Source organism: Lolium perenne, chromosome 3 (assembly GCF_019359855.2).
Source record: "Lolium perenne isolate Kyuss_39 chromosome 3, Kyuss_2.0, whole genome shotgun sequence".
Lineage (NCBI taxonomy): Eukaryota > Viridiplantae > Streptophyta > Magnoliopsida > Poales > Poaceae > Lolium > Lolium perenne.
The window spans coordinates 293,648,136-293,663,834 of NC_067246.2; the positions used below are offsets into that span (position 1 = coordinate 293,648,136).

The 15,699-nt window shown below is 47.1% G+C and overlaps 1 protein-coding gene across 1 annotated transcript; it reads right to left on the bottom strand.

The window, feature by feature from the left end:
- Positions 1 to 210: 210 nt before the first annotated feature.
- Positions 211 to 5,520, bottom strand: LOC127345154 (uncharacterized). The gene is made up of 10 exons (XM_051371589.2): positions 5,172 to 5,520; positions 3,736 to 3,858; positions 2,846 to 3,538; positions 2,029 to 2,550; positions 1,836 to 1,897; positions 1,663 to 1,743; positions 1,490 to 1,568; positions 911 to 1,000; positions 743 to 834; positions 211 to 606 (listed from the first exon to the last, which is right to left on the bottom strand). The coding sequence occupies exons 2-10, from the start codon at positions 3,805 to 3,807 to the stop codon at positions 582 to 584; spliced, it is 1,716 nt and encodes a 571-aa protein (XP_051227549.1). The 5' UTR covers positions 3,808 to 3,858; positions 5,172 to 5,520; the 3' UTR covers positions 211 to 581.
- Between the last annotated feature and the right edge of the window lie 10,179 nt (positions 5,521 to 15,699).

Consider the following 15,699-nt stretch of genomic DNA (forward strand, 5'->3'; position numbering starts at 1 on the left):
ACGACCGATCTGGATCGTCTCGGTCTCTGCTCCTCCTCCCAGAAAGCTACTACGATCAAGTGGAGCTCTTTCTTCCCTGGCTCCGCGGTGGATCAAGATTCAAGCATATCATGTGAACAAAGCACCAGCTCTGTCTTCTGTACGTGCTGTTTTCAGACCATGATCGCTGGGAGAACCGTCACATCCTACGATCCAGTTCATGCATAAATCTTTGGGTGAACCAAGGATGTATATATACCATATAAATTTCTTGATTTCATGGACCAGTCCACATTTTCCACCTTGGCTAATCTTACAGTTATCTAGAGCTCCACTTATTTGATGTATATACACTGTTCTAAGTACCTTGCATTGACGACGATGCCATATATGCACTAGTGGATACGACTCATGAGACATGCAGCTACACAGATACTCTTGTGACTGTTTCAGAGGACCAAGTGCTCGATGGAAGCGATCGATCCACAGAACCATCATAGACGAGATCTGCATAACGCGCAAAGCCCATGCTTTAGATGCGTGTAACGGTTGAGAGACATCGATTCTGCAGGGCACTAGCTTGAATCAACACACCCTTTGCTTCAATGCCATTGTTGTGTCGAGGCCCTGCATTGGACATTTGGATGGGTGGGTGAGATCGCTAAAGTTGAGACTGTACAAGAGTGTGGTATTTGAGTAGCTTGTGCTGCCACCAGTGAGCCATCATAGGATAGCTTTTCAGTGTTCATGATGGCCAGCTTACTTTGGCTTTCTTCCACCAATTGGTGAGTCGCCGGTGTTTGGTTTGCTCGTTGTTCTTGACGGACGACGTGGTGGAGGTGGCGGCGTTGGTGGCTGCGAAATAGAGTGGGTAAAAATGTCAGTATGTAATCTCAAGGTATAAAGCGACACGTCGTACAAGAAGTCGTACATTTGTAGCCCTAGGCTTTGTGTTCCCGGGCTGCCAAGGAGTTGCTTTCTTTGATGCAGATACCCGAGATTGCACTGTCCCCTGAATGCCCTGCACAAAGGGTCATTATGATTGTTAGCAACTTCATTTGAATGTTAATGCCAGTGCCTTCGCATTTCACAACATCGTCTAAGTAACACTTATTTGCAGAGGCTTTGTGGGATGTGTCAGCTGACAACATGATAACAACCCCTTTGAATCATAGCGTTTGGGGAAACCTAGACTAAGCAAAGTTCAGAGTACCTGTGACTACTCAATACAACCGTTTCAGTCATCAGAACTAGTTTTTTTTTTATTGAAGCAATTTTTTTTTGAAAAATTGAATCAAGTTTCACACTGGACTACTAGAATTTATGAGGAAGAAACTAGTCCTTTTGGGGCCACTTTATATGTAATTACCCATATAACTAGACGCCGTAACCCTCTTCTAATGTACAAAGACATGTGCTTTAGCGTGTGTTAGAGAAAACTACTCGTAGTAACATGTTGCTGAATCATATAACGTAATTGTATGATGCAGAGTGATTTTTGTGCAACTACCTCTTTCTTTTTCAGCCTTGCAAATGTTGGTTCTCCAACACTTGAACTCAACATTTTCGATGGTGGAAAGTTGACAGAGCTACAAAATGAGAAGTTATTGTCAGGTATGAAGTGTCAGAACAGTCAGAATTCAGAAACTTTTTATACATTGTAACACTACTTAAGATTAGCACCTTGAAACTTGCAAGGCCATTCTTCTTGGCCTAGTTAAGTTACTGTCTAAAGTTGAAGAACCCTTTGATCTTCTGACGTTGCTGTTTGTTGAAGCAGGGAAAAGCCAATACAGTTAAAACAGAACGCAAAGGCAAATATTCCAAGAATGTGTGTACATGTTCACAGGAGTAACCTTTTTGGTTCCGGCTTGGTACTTTTAGTAGCACTTGAAGGGGCAGCCTTTTTCACAATACTCTGCACGAAGAAGTAAATTATAAGAGAACTAATGCCACTATGCAGTCTATGCTTCCCACAAAAAACATAGAGTTGAGCAGATTAATGGTGCTTTAGTTACTGTTATGATAATAGAAGGGTCCTAAACGTACCACTGAGGTTGCTGTAACCATTGGATAATCCACAGACGATCTTGTCTTGCTAGACGTTCTTGGGTCCATTTTCTGAACACTATCCCTGGTAATAGGGCGTCTTTCTCCTGTAGAGGGTCGGCGTGTAGTTGCGACGTCAGCATGCTTTGCTGCACTCTCTCTGCTGACAGGGCGTCTCTCAGAAGTAGAAGGTCGGCATGGCGTGGTGACAGTGGCTTGCTTCTGTGCACTCTCTCTGGTGACTGGGCATCTTTCGGCAGAGGAAGGGCGTCGTGGGGCGGAGACATCAGCAGGCTTCTTAACACTTGCCCTGGTGATCGGATGTCGCTCTCCCACAGATGGCATCCGCGCGGAAGCCGAAGAGGGTCTTTTGACACCTGTAACCTCAGGAGCTTTTTTTGCCGTAGGCTTGCGAGCCCGTGCCACGCCAGCAGCCTTCTGAGGAGTCCCATTCGTGCTAAGGAGCTTATCTGTTTTAGTTTTCTGGTTCATAGTCATACTGTGCTTCACTGAAGCAGGCCTCTGGAAAATTTTCATGGATAATATGTTATGACTTCGCCAAAACAGTCATGCTCTCCGGCATATAAACACGAAACATGTGGTACAGCTAGCTAAAAACTATCCTGAGAAAACTAGCTAAAAACAGTAAACTGAGTATGGAACTGTACATCAAAAAGAGAGCACCCACAATAAAGAATCATATCATCATTCTATAAGACGAGTAAAATTATATTAGAAAACAGAAGCAAAGTATTTTTCAAGATAAAAGCAGCAGTGATTCTGAGAGTACTGTACCAAAACTCGGTTGTGTTATTACCTTACTAACAGATGTGCGGTCCAGAGGACTGCCTGGAATCGTTTTGACCGATTTTGGTATTATCATTGAAGCATATCTAAGTCTGGGGTCTGTGTCAATAATTCTTTTAGGAGCCTTTGCATTTCCATAAGCTGCTCCAAGACTGGCATGACCACAACTTGCATTTTCAGTATCTACAGGATCTGAATTGTCGCCACTGGCATTTTCTCTAGTATCTTTGTTGGTTTGCTGTGAAATTCTCGCTGCTGAAGTAACATTGGATGGCGAAAATTCCATATGAAAGTCTTCATCTTTATGGTCATGATAGCATTGCATGCCCTGTTCAGAGGTTGTCTCATGTGTAGCGTCTTCCACATAATCATCATAAACAATTGTTCCAGATGCTGTTGGAGTTTCAAGATCTTCAGCTTGCATTTCTTCTCCTGTTTGGCTAGAATCACTACCATCACCACTGTATTCCAGGGTAAGTTCAGTTTGCTGAATTTGCTGCTGTGAAGCCTTAAGCTCCCTAATCCTCTTGTAGTACTCTTCAAAGTATGCCTTCTTCTGAGCAACTAAACCATTGAACTTACCAAATTCTTCACTACGACTGTCGTTTGTAAATACAGACCACTTCTCCCAAGATAGTGACTCCAATTCAAATCTTCCGAACGATATGGAACCATGATTAAGTTTCTGGGATACTGGCGCTCCCTGAGGAAAGTGGAAAACAACATAGAGAAGCGGGTGAATCTACCAGGTGGTGGGGCCGCTTGCCAGGAACAAAAATGGAATACTATTCTATATTTCAGAATAAGAACAACAGGATTTCTTGTTGAAACAAATTTTATTTTGCATAGTATGCATAAAATTAAAATTAAGATGCTTATTTAACAACTTAGAGAACTTACTTGAGAAACACCCATTTCAGTTGTTTCTCCCTGCGACCATGCGAAAAAAGTTTGATTGACCTCAGTCGCCATCTTTTATTTTGCGCTAGTCCATCACAGTTGGGTATATTTCTTTGGCAAATCCTGCAAAGTTAGATGCATTATAACCCAAGCATGATACGACAACTGAAATACGTTAGAAAAAAAACAGGAATATTGGTAGACCTGGAAGTTTGCTACAAGGAAAAGACTGCAAATTAAGGCATCTGAAGAAGATGGTAAGAACAAGTGTTCAGAAACATTTTGCACTGTCTAAACCCAAGTAAGAACTCAGAGCTAAGCTTACAACCAAAGAGGCAAAGAACAAAAAGTCATTTAGTGTTCCTTCCAAGAGTGGCCACGATCCAAGATAAGCGCATTGCTGGAATGGAGAATCTCCATCAGTGGAAGCTAAGTAATTAACTCGTCGAGTCAATTCTACTTGAAGCATCCCCCTTTAGCGCCGGTTCCAACACCAATCCTTTCCTTTCCTTTCGAGTGAAGATTCCACACACAGAAAATTCCCACTACCCAAGCTGCAGTTGAATCCCTCGGCCCAAAACCATATGGAGCAAGGGAGACCAACCTTCTTCTCAACAACCCAGCTTGTGCTAATATTCGCTCGCCTCACATGGCAACCACCCAAACCAGTTGCAGTCCAAAGCATAACAGGATGCAGTTGCAGAGTTTAGTCAAATGGAGAAGAAAATATGAAAATCACCTAAAATACCGAGAGTTCCACCCGAGGCATCAATTTTCAAAATTCGGAAAAAGTACCACCCAAAATTTCATCTGCAGGATGCCGCAATTTCTGGTCCAGGAAAAGAAACTTAAAGAATATAATTGCCGTTCGGTGAATAAAAAAAGGAAAGTTATACTTTCTATACCAAACAAATCATTTCTGCGAAAGTTGTGATGAAAGTGCAAATTCAACTTATACCAGTTTAGAGTGGAAAAAGAAGGAAAACTACAAATTTCAACTTTACCACAGAAAGAAAAGAAAGTGCCGAAAAGAGACGGGGACTGAGAAAATTAGCACTTTTGAAGAACAGCAAAGATGCACGGACTGGACAGAAAAGAGAATTTTTCTGTCAAAAAAAGCTTAATCGAACAGTCGCTGCTCTTCCCCTTGAGAAGTTTCAGCGTAGAATTCAACTTCTCCTCACAAACACCGGGGATGAAAGACCACCTCCCGCGGAAGCAACAGAACTAGAGGAAACCACTCACCGCTGGCCGAACCAAAACGATGCAGACGAACCGCAGATAATAAGCTAGCGAGACGGCCGTGAGCAGAGAATCCAGCAACATCCCGGCGACATTGAGGAATTCGGCACCCAAGAAACCTCGCTTCCCCCTCACAAACCCGCCCAAGAAAGTACAGAGACCGAGGAGGAGAAGGGCCTGAAATTCTCCATTACCTAACTGCCGACGGCTCGAGCCACGAAGCAGCGCCCCCAGCACCGCCGCACCAGATGTGGGATCCCCTTCGGCCTTCGCGCTGCCCGTCAGCTCAGATCAGACGAGGCCACGAGAAGCCCGCACGCCGCAGAGCTAGCACTGTAGCACTGGCACTGCGACCACAAGAGAAGAAGAGAAGAGGAAGGACGCACGCAGGTATGGTATGGTATGGTCTATGGGTGCAGCAATGGCGCTTAAATTCCGGCTTTGATTAGGCGGGCTGTGCGCGCGCGGTGAGATAATTACCGTGATTGATTCGTCGCGTAACTGCGGAGACGAAGCCTCGGGTGTCGGGTGACAGTGCGAACTCACTGAAGCAAGCATGCTGCTAATATATGCCTACTGGGCCTGTCTCTGACCGTGGGCCCAAGTGCAGGGATGTCCGTGGTGGTAATTTTGTTCTTCTACCGCCCTCATGGAGATTGGCTCGGTGCTCCTGATATTCACACTTTATTTCGGAAAATAAAATAGTACTCCCTCTATATGAAATGGAGATTATGTGCACAAATTTAGTTTGCGTTGAACGTCATGGCGCAGGGCAGAGGTTCAGGCTGCAGCGTAGGCCAAGGTAGGTTGGTGGAGGATAAGACCGAGAGGGGTTGCTCCAAATTATTGGATCGCAGTTGGGACGGGGATTGTGACAAACCGAAAACTTTTGGGAGGCCATCCCCATCACCATTTCTTCTTTTTCCTCAGAAAAGAAGATCATCATCTAGCCGCAGCTAGCAGCGTTCTTCTCCCTGCCCATGTCGGGATTTGTCCATTTCCCACGGCGTGGGCCACTCGATATCCATCCCGTACTTGTTTTGTCCTTCTCCTTCTACTATCTTCAGATCTCCGGTGAACCATGTCATGCGTTTTCCATGCCACGGTGGTAAGTCAAGGTCCCTACTGTAAAGTGGAGAAAATTGCAAAACACCGCCACAGTTGTGGCTAGGCAAAAAAAAAAAAAAAACACCATAATTTATTTTTTTCGAAAAAAAAAAACATCAGACAGCCCTTCAATTTTCGCAAAAAAAGTTGATCACTCGGTTTAGCTTGCTTCGTGTTTCTGGAGGGATGAACCCACTTTCAATGCTGACATCGCAAGTAATAACGGTCAGGGAGGGCCGTGCTACTTGCCGAAACGGGGCCGGACGAGATGGCGGCAGCGCTGGGCACGGGGCTCAAGGGAACATGCTAGGATAGGGTGGGCTGTTTTCCCATTCTTCCTGAAACCCTAGACCTATGGCCATCTTTTATGAGCCGATGCCGCAAGCCTAGCTGACGATGCATTGAGATCCGCGTCGCATGCAATGTTCACGCCGAAGAAATTGAAGCCGAGCTTCCCTACCCATGTCATCACCCCTCCTTTTCGACATCGGTCATCATCATCACTTGAAGCCACTTCCCGCCTCGCCGACGCATCTCACAGCCTCAAGGTGAGTCGCCGATGCTCAAGCGACCCTCCTTTCTCCACCCCTCGACACACTTTGTCTTCGAGTCACGCATGTTGTGCGCCACCACTGGGCGTCGCCATGAACGTCGCTCCGGTGACCATTATGAACCAATGTCGCCATAAATCAGGCGACCATTAGCAATGGCGTCATACTGATGCATGACGCCATAAATCCTTAACGTATTCTATAAATCATTAAGATATTTGACAGGTGGGTCCCTTGACGTTTTTCAATAAAAGCCCAAAAAATAAAGCAAGTTTAAATGTGTGTGTACGTGCTTGCCACGTCAGCCGATTGTGGGCCAGTGTGGTCAGGAAAACTGCCAAACGAGTTAAAGTCAGCGGTTAGTCCTTTTTACGAAAATTAGAGGGCCGCTTGGTGGTTTTTTTGTGAAAATTTTGAATTGTGTTTGTTTCTATAGCCCTAGCCATAATTATGATGTTCTTTTCCTGCATTTTTATAAGCTATCGTTGCATTATTCAGTCCTAAATTCACCGGATGATGGTATTTAGCATCCACGGTTAGATTGCACTAATCTTTTTCGAAATTGAGATCATTGAAAAGATATCATAAACTTGTTTTGAAGTTGGATGTATCTAGACAAATAGTGTCGGTTTTTTATATGAATCAAAGTGAGTAGTAGCAATCAGAACGCGCGCGAGATGGATTTGGATCTTGATTCCCTCGATATATCGGGATGATTGCAATGCAATGCACCGATGCACGTCGAGACATGGTACACGTTCCTCTGTCGCCCATGCATGTTACTCTGCCTAGCAGGAGAAGGATCGAGCCTTCGAGCGTATGCGTGCGTTTTGTTCCGACGCGCGCCGAACCGGCGCGCCGTTCGTCGCTTTCCTCGTCGTGCCTACGTGGCCAAATCGAGATCGGCCACAGCTCGATCGAGTAGCTTTGGCTTAGCAGCAAGTACAGTGCCATGACATTGCCATCGTGCACGACGGCTAGCTCGGATTAGATTAGGAGCTTTGGCAAACGATCGACGGCGACGCGTCACATGGTGCGCGGCTGCGGCGGAACTCCCCTGCCACTGTGTCACAACGTGCCGTGTCGCCCGTTGGCTCGTGCAGCAGCCTCGCCGGCCGGCGCCGCCCGTCGTCGGGTTCAGTAGCCTGCCCTGCATTGCTGTGGAATATTCCGAGATCGCTGCTGATTAATTGGCCTGTTGACAGCCCAGGGGATGTTCCTTCCGCTGACAATCTGACATGTACTCTCCCGGATTTACCATAGGCACTACCGAGGCCATGTGAGGCGACATGTACTTCCGGACGATCGATCGATCGAGCAAAGCCATCGTAGCTTTTCCTTCTCAGGTCAGGTCAGGTAAGGTAAGGTCAGATCTGACGTGTGAGCATCACTGCCATGATCGACTTGCGTGGCCGGTCTCGGTCACCTCTCTTCATCTACCTACGTGTTGGGGGCTCGGGGCTGGACCTACCCAGGGACGATCGGGAGACGTGCATGGGCAAGGCGGGTGGGAGAAACATCCAAGGATAGGAACCCGCACCGCACATGAAGCCCACATGCATGCAAGCCTCTGCAGCCAACGCATCCATGCATACGGTGCGTGCACGCATGAGGAGCTGCTGATCTTGCCGAGGAATATTTTCCCCTGACGATCCACGACTCTGTTAATATTCTGGGCATGTCCCAAGGAGTAAAACAGGGAGCAAGCTCATGTTTCAGGGCGTACTCCAAACGTTCAGCACAAGTCAATGCAGCTGGACTCTTTGTCGCCCTTGTCGTTGTTTGATTCAAATAAATTATGTACAGTACGATTTTGAAAGGATTTAGATTCATAGGATTTTTTTCCTTGCCCGATTCCTAGGATGATTCATTCGCAACACTGGTAGAAAAATGGCATTCCATCTGTCCCCATTAGTCCCCAAAATATACAAACCGCGACCAAATGCCTGGCCCAGGGCGCTCGGTGGCCAGCTGGTGCACGAGAGGGGGTTTGCCAGGCCAACCGGTCGCGGTTTGCCAGGCCAACCGCGACTAAAGCCCCTCCCCTATATATACCCGTTCAGCACACTCACTTAGTCATTTGGTGCCACTTTCTTCACAATCTTCACAAGTGGGTGGTGGGTTTGATTTTGGTTCCTCTTATGCACACAAGGTGTTCGATGAAATGCCCGAGAGATTGAAAGAAACATGATATGAAGTGTCCGAGCCACACTTGAGCTTTCTCATTTATTTTTCCTCGATCGCGGTTAGCAACTTGAACCTTTCATGTGTCATTGATAAAATATGCATGTGTGTAGTTCATTGTTTAATTTCTATTATTTCTAGCTAGTTAGTTTAACAAATGTATGATGGTTAATTATATACTTTATATAATAATAATGCAGATGAATCGGCAATGGATGTACGGTAACCGACTCTCCGACGAGTTCACTACGGGTTGGAAAGATTTCCTCGTAGTGGCTAATGCGAACAAGCAGGGGGGTTTTGTTACCTATCCATGTGTTGGCTGTAAGAATCAGAAGGGTTACTCTTCCTCAAGAGAAGTTCACCTGCACCTGCTTTGGCACGGTTTCATGCCAAGCTATAATTGTTGGACCAAGCATGGAGAAAGAGGGGTTATAATGGAAGAAGATGAAGAAGGGGATGATTTCATCGATGACAACTATCTTGATCATTTCGGTGATACTTTCATGGAGGATGCTGAAGGTGGGGAAGGTGAAGGGGAAGGGGAAGAAGAGGCACGTGATGAGCCCGTTGATGATCTTGATCAGACCATTGCTGATGCACGGAGACGCTGCGAAACTGAAAATGAGAGGGAGAATTTGGATCGCATGTTAGAGGATCACAAAAAGTCGTTGTACCCCAGATGCGATAATGGTCTGAAAAAGCTGGGCTGCACACTGGATTTGCTGAAATGGAAGGCACAGGAAGGTCTATCTGACTCGGGATTTGAAAATTTGCTGAAAATGATGAAGAATATGTTTCCAAAGAATAACGAGTTGCCCGCCAGTACGTACGAAGCAAAGAAGGTTGTCTGCCCTCTAGGTTTAGAGGTTCTGAAGATACATGCATGCATTAACGACTGCATCCTCTATCGCGGTGAATACGAGAATTTGAATGAATGTCCGGTATGCACTGGTTTGCGTTATAAGATCAGAGGCGATGACCCTGGTGACGATGTTGAGGGCCAGAAACCCAGGAAGAGGGTTCCCGCCAAGGTGATGTGGAGAATTTGTTGTTCCTTCACTCCATTCTCTTTTTACAATTTCTTTTATTTTCCTGTGCGCTTGTGGATCTTAAATTCTATAGTTTTCTAATCCTATGAGAGGACATGTCCATTAACCCGTGAACCCGCCTCAGACATGTAGAGCCTACATGGAAACCCTAAGACATCCCACCGGCCACCCCACACCCCAATCCATTTCCCATCCTACCACATCCCGTGCACAGACGCCAGACCCTGACCCCATCCTCTCCTCGGCTTCTTTCTCGCTGTGCCGATGACGGCGAGCTGGTCTAGAATCTCGCGGGTGTCCACCAGGTCACAGGTATGGTGGAGTTTAGACCCACCGACAGGTATGTAGGCGGGTGGTGGTAGCGTGGAGAGGTGGTCGGGGCGGGTATGGAGGTGGCATATCCGCCTCCATACCCGGCGGGTGCCATCCGAAACTCTAACGCACGACAAGTCAAGCATCACTTCAAGCGAAGTACAAACTAAGATGTTATCTTATAATCAACGAGAAAAGAAAACCTCAGAGGAAGGTGCTTCTACCGGTGCTTGTGATGGACAGGGGCTGATGGTCAACAACAATCATGGTGGCAAAATCTGGCAAGACAAAGAAAGGCAAGCCCCAATGTTTTCACAATAAGGAGTAGGGTCACATCAGGAAGCATTGTTTAACGTCAACAAGACCGATGGAACTGTAAATATCGTTGTTATCTCTGTAGATAATGAAATTTTAGTAAGCCAATTGTTCGATGAATGTGGGTGCTATATTCAGTAAGCTCTTATCATGTAATGTTTAAGAGCATCTCTAACAGAGCCCGTAAACAGCCGAAAACCGAATAATAACTGCTAGTTTGCAGGTTCGGTTTGAAAAACGGCGCAGATCAGTCACCGTAAACGAGCCAAAACGGAAAAAAAGTTTTCAGGCCGAGACCGAAAACCCAACTCGATATGTATTTGTAGAGGTTTAACGAGCGAACCGAACGCGACCCGAACGCAACCACTAGTTTGTGCGGGACGGAAATTTCACCTCCTCCCAACCGCCACCACCGCCGCCGTCACCCGATCTTGGTGGCATGAGTCTCGAATCGATCCCGTCGGCCACCGGAGCTAGCTCGCAGCCCCTGCCCCCCCCCCCCCCCCCCCCGTGTCCGCCGGAGCTCCCTCCACCCCCACCACCCCCGCTGATGTCGTGAACCTGGACGCGTCCACCAGCGTCCTCAAGCAGCGGCGCGCGGGAACACATGTTGTCCCGCAAGCAGGTGCTGCATCCACTGGTGTTGTCCTGGCGGTCCCCGGACGGGCCAAAGGGGCCGCCGCAGCCAAGCCAACGACGGCGCCAAAGACATCCCACACCAAATCGAAGTCTTTGTCGCCAAAGAGGACGAAGTCGAAAACCACGAGTAGCCATGGAGGCTCGGCCCCTCTCTCGGCACCGTCACCGCCGGCAGGTGCCAACGCTAACGATGCCCACCACGTGCTCGATGACGGGTCAACATAGTAAAAAGAAAATTTCAAGTCCAATTCGATTTAATTTGTGACAAAAATTGAGCCCAATTATTGGTAGGAACGGCAACGCCTTGTTCATGGAGATGTTGGATGTGGTTGACATTGTCGTTCATCCACTCGCTCCGCGATGTTTTGGTGGACGGAGATGGGGAGGAAGACGACAGTGAAGACGATGAAATGGAAGAAGGAGACGAAGGGGATGAAGATGAAGACGCGAAAGAAGGTGTGGTCGAGGTCGAGGTCAATGGAAAGAAGAAAAGGAAGAAGAAGAAAAGAAGGGCCAACAATTACATGGAAACAGAAGACGCAACGTTGTGCCGAGCTTGGGCCGCCGTGGAGATGGATGCAGTCTCTGGCACTGATCAAACCGGGTAGCGGTAATGGCAACGCATCGAGGACATGTTCCATAAACTCATGCCTCGCGTTCGCCAACCTGTCGATCACACGTACCGATCCCTCCAAGGTCGTTGGGACGCGATCAAACCGGCATGTAGCCGTTGGGCAACGGCAATGGATCAAGTACAGGCGAATCCTTCTAGCGGCGCAACTGTCAATGAATATGTGAGTGAATTTGCTCAATTTGTGTTTGCTCAAGTTGTGTTTGGTTTGGTGACCACACCTACACGATTTCATCTTTGTTTTTCAAATGTAGGACTATGTGAAGCCCAAAGCAATAAAGCAGCTATTGGCCGAAGAGAGGGAGATCATGATGATGTCCACAAAGGAACATGAATGAACAATAAATGGAGTGGTGAAAGGAGGCCACAACGGCAATCATGGACAGACGAAGACTAGCTCGTGAAGGGGCAAGTGGTGGTGCATCAGGCTACGCATGGAGGTGGTGGCGATGAAGGTGGCGACGGTCCATCTCCGTTTGTTGCAGGTGGTGAGAGGAGATGGTGAGGAGATACATCAACTTTTTGCTATAAACTGTGCACGATTTTTATGATTGTGTCGTGGAGATTTAATGTAAACTATGAACTATGCATCACTTGTTTGCATTTGGTAGTTTGAAATACGATTCTGCGAAAAAAGCTACGTTTACGGCTTCGGAAGCTGCTGTCGCGGAATAGAGTCCGTAAACCATTATGTTTTACAATTTTAGTTACAGGCTTTGTTCTGCGCCACCTCTTTTTCAATCCATAAACACGAGTTCGGTGAACTCGCTTTTCAGTTGCGTGTTTACGAACTTACTTTAATAAGGAATGGTTTCCTACCTACAAGCCCGATGATTTTGAAGTTGTCTAACAGTGATGAGAGCCAAAAAAATTACGCTTTGTCAATGTTCCACCAAGAGAAGGTAGTATGCGTCGATCATGTTCGGATCGACCGTGCTTATGATCTATATATGAAATATCGGCTTCGCGAGGCACGAACGAAATGTGAGCCATCCGTCCTCTCTACTACCTTTGCACGAGTGCCCTATGATTGAGGGCTCCAGGACCAGGACATGCATCAATGCTCGGCCGTCCTTCCTCCTACGGTGTACTCGATCGGTCCGTCCGAGCGGTACGTACCAGCTTTTCTCCTCTCCCGTCTCCTTTTCGCCTAGCCTTTCCCGTCTCTTCGTCGTCAAAGTGCCCAACTGCATGATCGATCTGTCACTCGCTTGGATTCTGCGTGCACTAGCTAGATCCACAATACAGGGGTTAACCAAAGCACGGCGGCTGGTAAGACTTCGCTAGCCGGTACGAGCACGGACGGAAGAAAAACACTTTCAGACAGGGTTCTCGCCTAGCTAGCGATGTTCCACGAGAGAGCTAAGCGCTAAGATCATCGCCGTCGAATAATGTGATGACAGAAAAACAAGCATTGCCGATCAGAGGCGTGGATGGATCGTGGATGGGGATATATAGGTTGGTGTGCTATTCCTTTCCGTCGGTCAAGACTCTGGGGTCCGGTGCTTCAGTTGTTTACATTTTATTATTTTTGTACTACTTCAATTCGATATTTCGATTGGCTCTCCATCCGATTTATCTAGTAGTACATGTGATGTGAGTCCAGAGGCATGCTATTTTTTTCTGAAAAATAAGTGTCCTGTCACATGAATTAGGTGAGTGTGATCGTTGTTGACACATGGGAGGATCAAAAGATACCAGATCCTTTCCTTGGAAAATTCATGCTCGAGACTTGATCATGTGCCTGCCTTGCCCTTTAAAATACTGTCCAGATGACGAGACTGGGGAGTATGAACAGAGAATATTGCCAAAACAGTGCTCAACTTGGATCAGAGATCAGAGAAGCTTAATAGACAGGAAGCAGAGCCGGAAGGGAGATTAGAGGGGGGTCTGGTCTACAATCCACAAACGAACAAGAGGGCAACAGCTAGCTGTAGACACTAAGGCAAGAAGAACTATACATATCATTGCAAAATGCTCGTCATATCCACAGAATAAATGACACGCATCCAGGATTTCAGGGAAACCCAGTTGAAGAACTCAGAGCAAGTTTCACTCAGAAGTAAACAAAAATCTGGACCACACGTGTGTGAAGATAGGATTAAGGGGGCTGCATCTCAGGCTGAAGAAGAGAACTTGGATTCTGAATCCCAACTCACAAGTAGGCTTAAGCAGCATGGACCCTCGGTGAAGCTATTCCCATGTGTGTATACACAACCACCCAAGAGCAGTGTGACCTATGATTGTGCAGAACCGCACAAGGGTGCGTACTGGACAGTTAGCTTATCTTTCTGTAGCAGTGATAGTTCAGATAGAAAGAGACTATATATAGAACAAGCACAGTGTCCTGGCGTCCAGATAGTTGATACTAAAAAAGATGAGCTGGAGGTTCCTTATCTCGTGTGCACAGTGCTAAAATGACAGCTCCATTGGTTTACGTGGTGCACGGACATTGCACATGATCACATATACTCGCCAAAATATCAGTACATACAGGAAAGCAGCAGGATTAAATGTCTTTTGCATTGCATGTGGAGGAACGTGCAGCAAGTATATACCGGTATGACAAAAAGTTCTTTCTTGATTAACCTAACTTTTTCTTCGGCAAGCAAACATGGCAGCATTGCAGAAGAAAACTTATACGACTCAATTCTGTAGAATAAATCTACTTACCTCAATTCTGTGAGACACAAGTTAGTGGCAACTGTTTAATCTGTCTCGGTTCATTCATGATTCCTGTGGTCTATCCACTTCTCTGTCAATAGTGCATCGGCGCATTGGCACCTCCGGGCGTTGTTCTCCTTCTTGTTGGTGTCGTTGTGGACTCTCTCGATTCCGACCGACGCGAGGGGTTCTAGAAGCTCCGGGTGAAAATCTAAGCTCCATCGGGAGCATGCGATGGACCTTGTTGGAGGCGTCGCCTTGGAGCCTTCTAGCCCTCGCGGTGCGGTTGGTTCGTGGCAGCTGGGCTAGAGGTCTCTGTGGCTAGGGAAGTGGAAGCTGGGGCAGCGGCCCCGGACGACGGTGGTGTGCTGAGGCGGCGACCTCGGGCCTCTTTGCGACGACGGTCATATGGGGCTTGACCGTGTCCTTGCGATTGATTGGGTGGTGGCTTGGAGCTGTGCAGGCAGCGAGTTCGTCAAGCTGGCTGGATCGACTTAGGGCAATGCGATGGTCGATCTGGCTATTACATCGGGGCGGCGGCCCCGAAAGCATGGTGCTTGGGTGACGACTTGGAGATCTGTGTGGACAGCGAGGATGTGATCGTTGTGGCTTGTAAGTCGGGGCGGCGGCCCCGAAGCTGGAGGTGTGTTTTCTTGCGCTCGGGTTGTGTGGATCATGGGCCCTCGTTTGTGCGGTTTCTCGTCTCGATTTTCCTTATAAATTAGGCAATGCATGGTTTTTTGATCTGGTTTTTCTTATAAACTGGACCATTGTGTGCATATCACTCTTTCTGCGTTGAACTCAAAAAAATAAAACATATGCACACAAATCTTAAAGCACTAGATAAACGGTCAAAACCATGCACCGGACATCCCGTCACGTGAGATTCGCCGCTTTCCTACTATAACCTGCATCAGCGGCCATTACACCTGCACTTTTCAGTTTTTCCCACTCTCATGTCCTCTACCTATCAGGTTCAGATGGAGCTCTCAAGAAAGTTGATCGGTCGTCTGAACCGTGTGATTTGTGTCAGCTGAACAATTAATTCTAAAGACTAAAGCAAGATAAGATGCTGGCGGACTATTATGATAGCATGACAAGCTCGTCTTCCTAGTACGTTCCATGCATTATATCTTGGCGCTCATAGTCTTAGCATGAACAAAGAGCTGAGCTCGATATATGAGCTACCGTTGGTAGCATAGACTGATCGTACCAAGTAGGCCAAAAACCCCGAGCCGGTAACAGGTGCTCGGCCCAGGATAGCACG

Bases quoted from the DNA above. Each gene is read 5' to 3' on its own strand.
- LOC127345154 (XM_051371589.2), bottom strand. From the start codon at position 3,807: ATGGCGACTGAGGTCAATCAAACTTTTTTCGCATGGTCGCAGGGAGAA. The intron at 3,539-3,735 runs GTAAGTTCTCTA...CACTTTCCTCAG, and splicing joins CTGAAATGGGTGTTTCTCAA to GGAGCGCCAGTATCCCAGAA. The intron at 1,001-1,489 runs GTAGTTGCACAA...CCCTTTGTGCAG, and splicing joins CAAGGCTGAAAAAGAAAGAG to GGCATTCAGGGGACAGTGCA.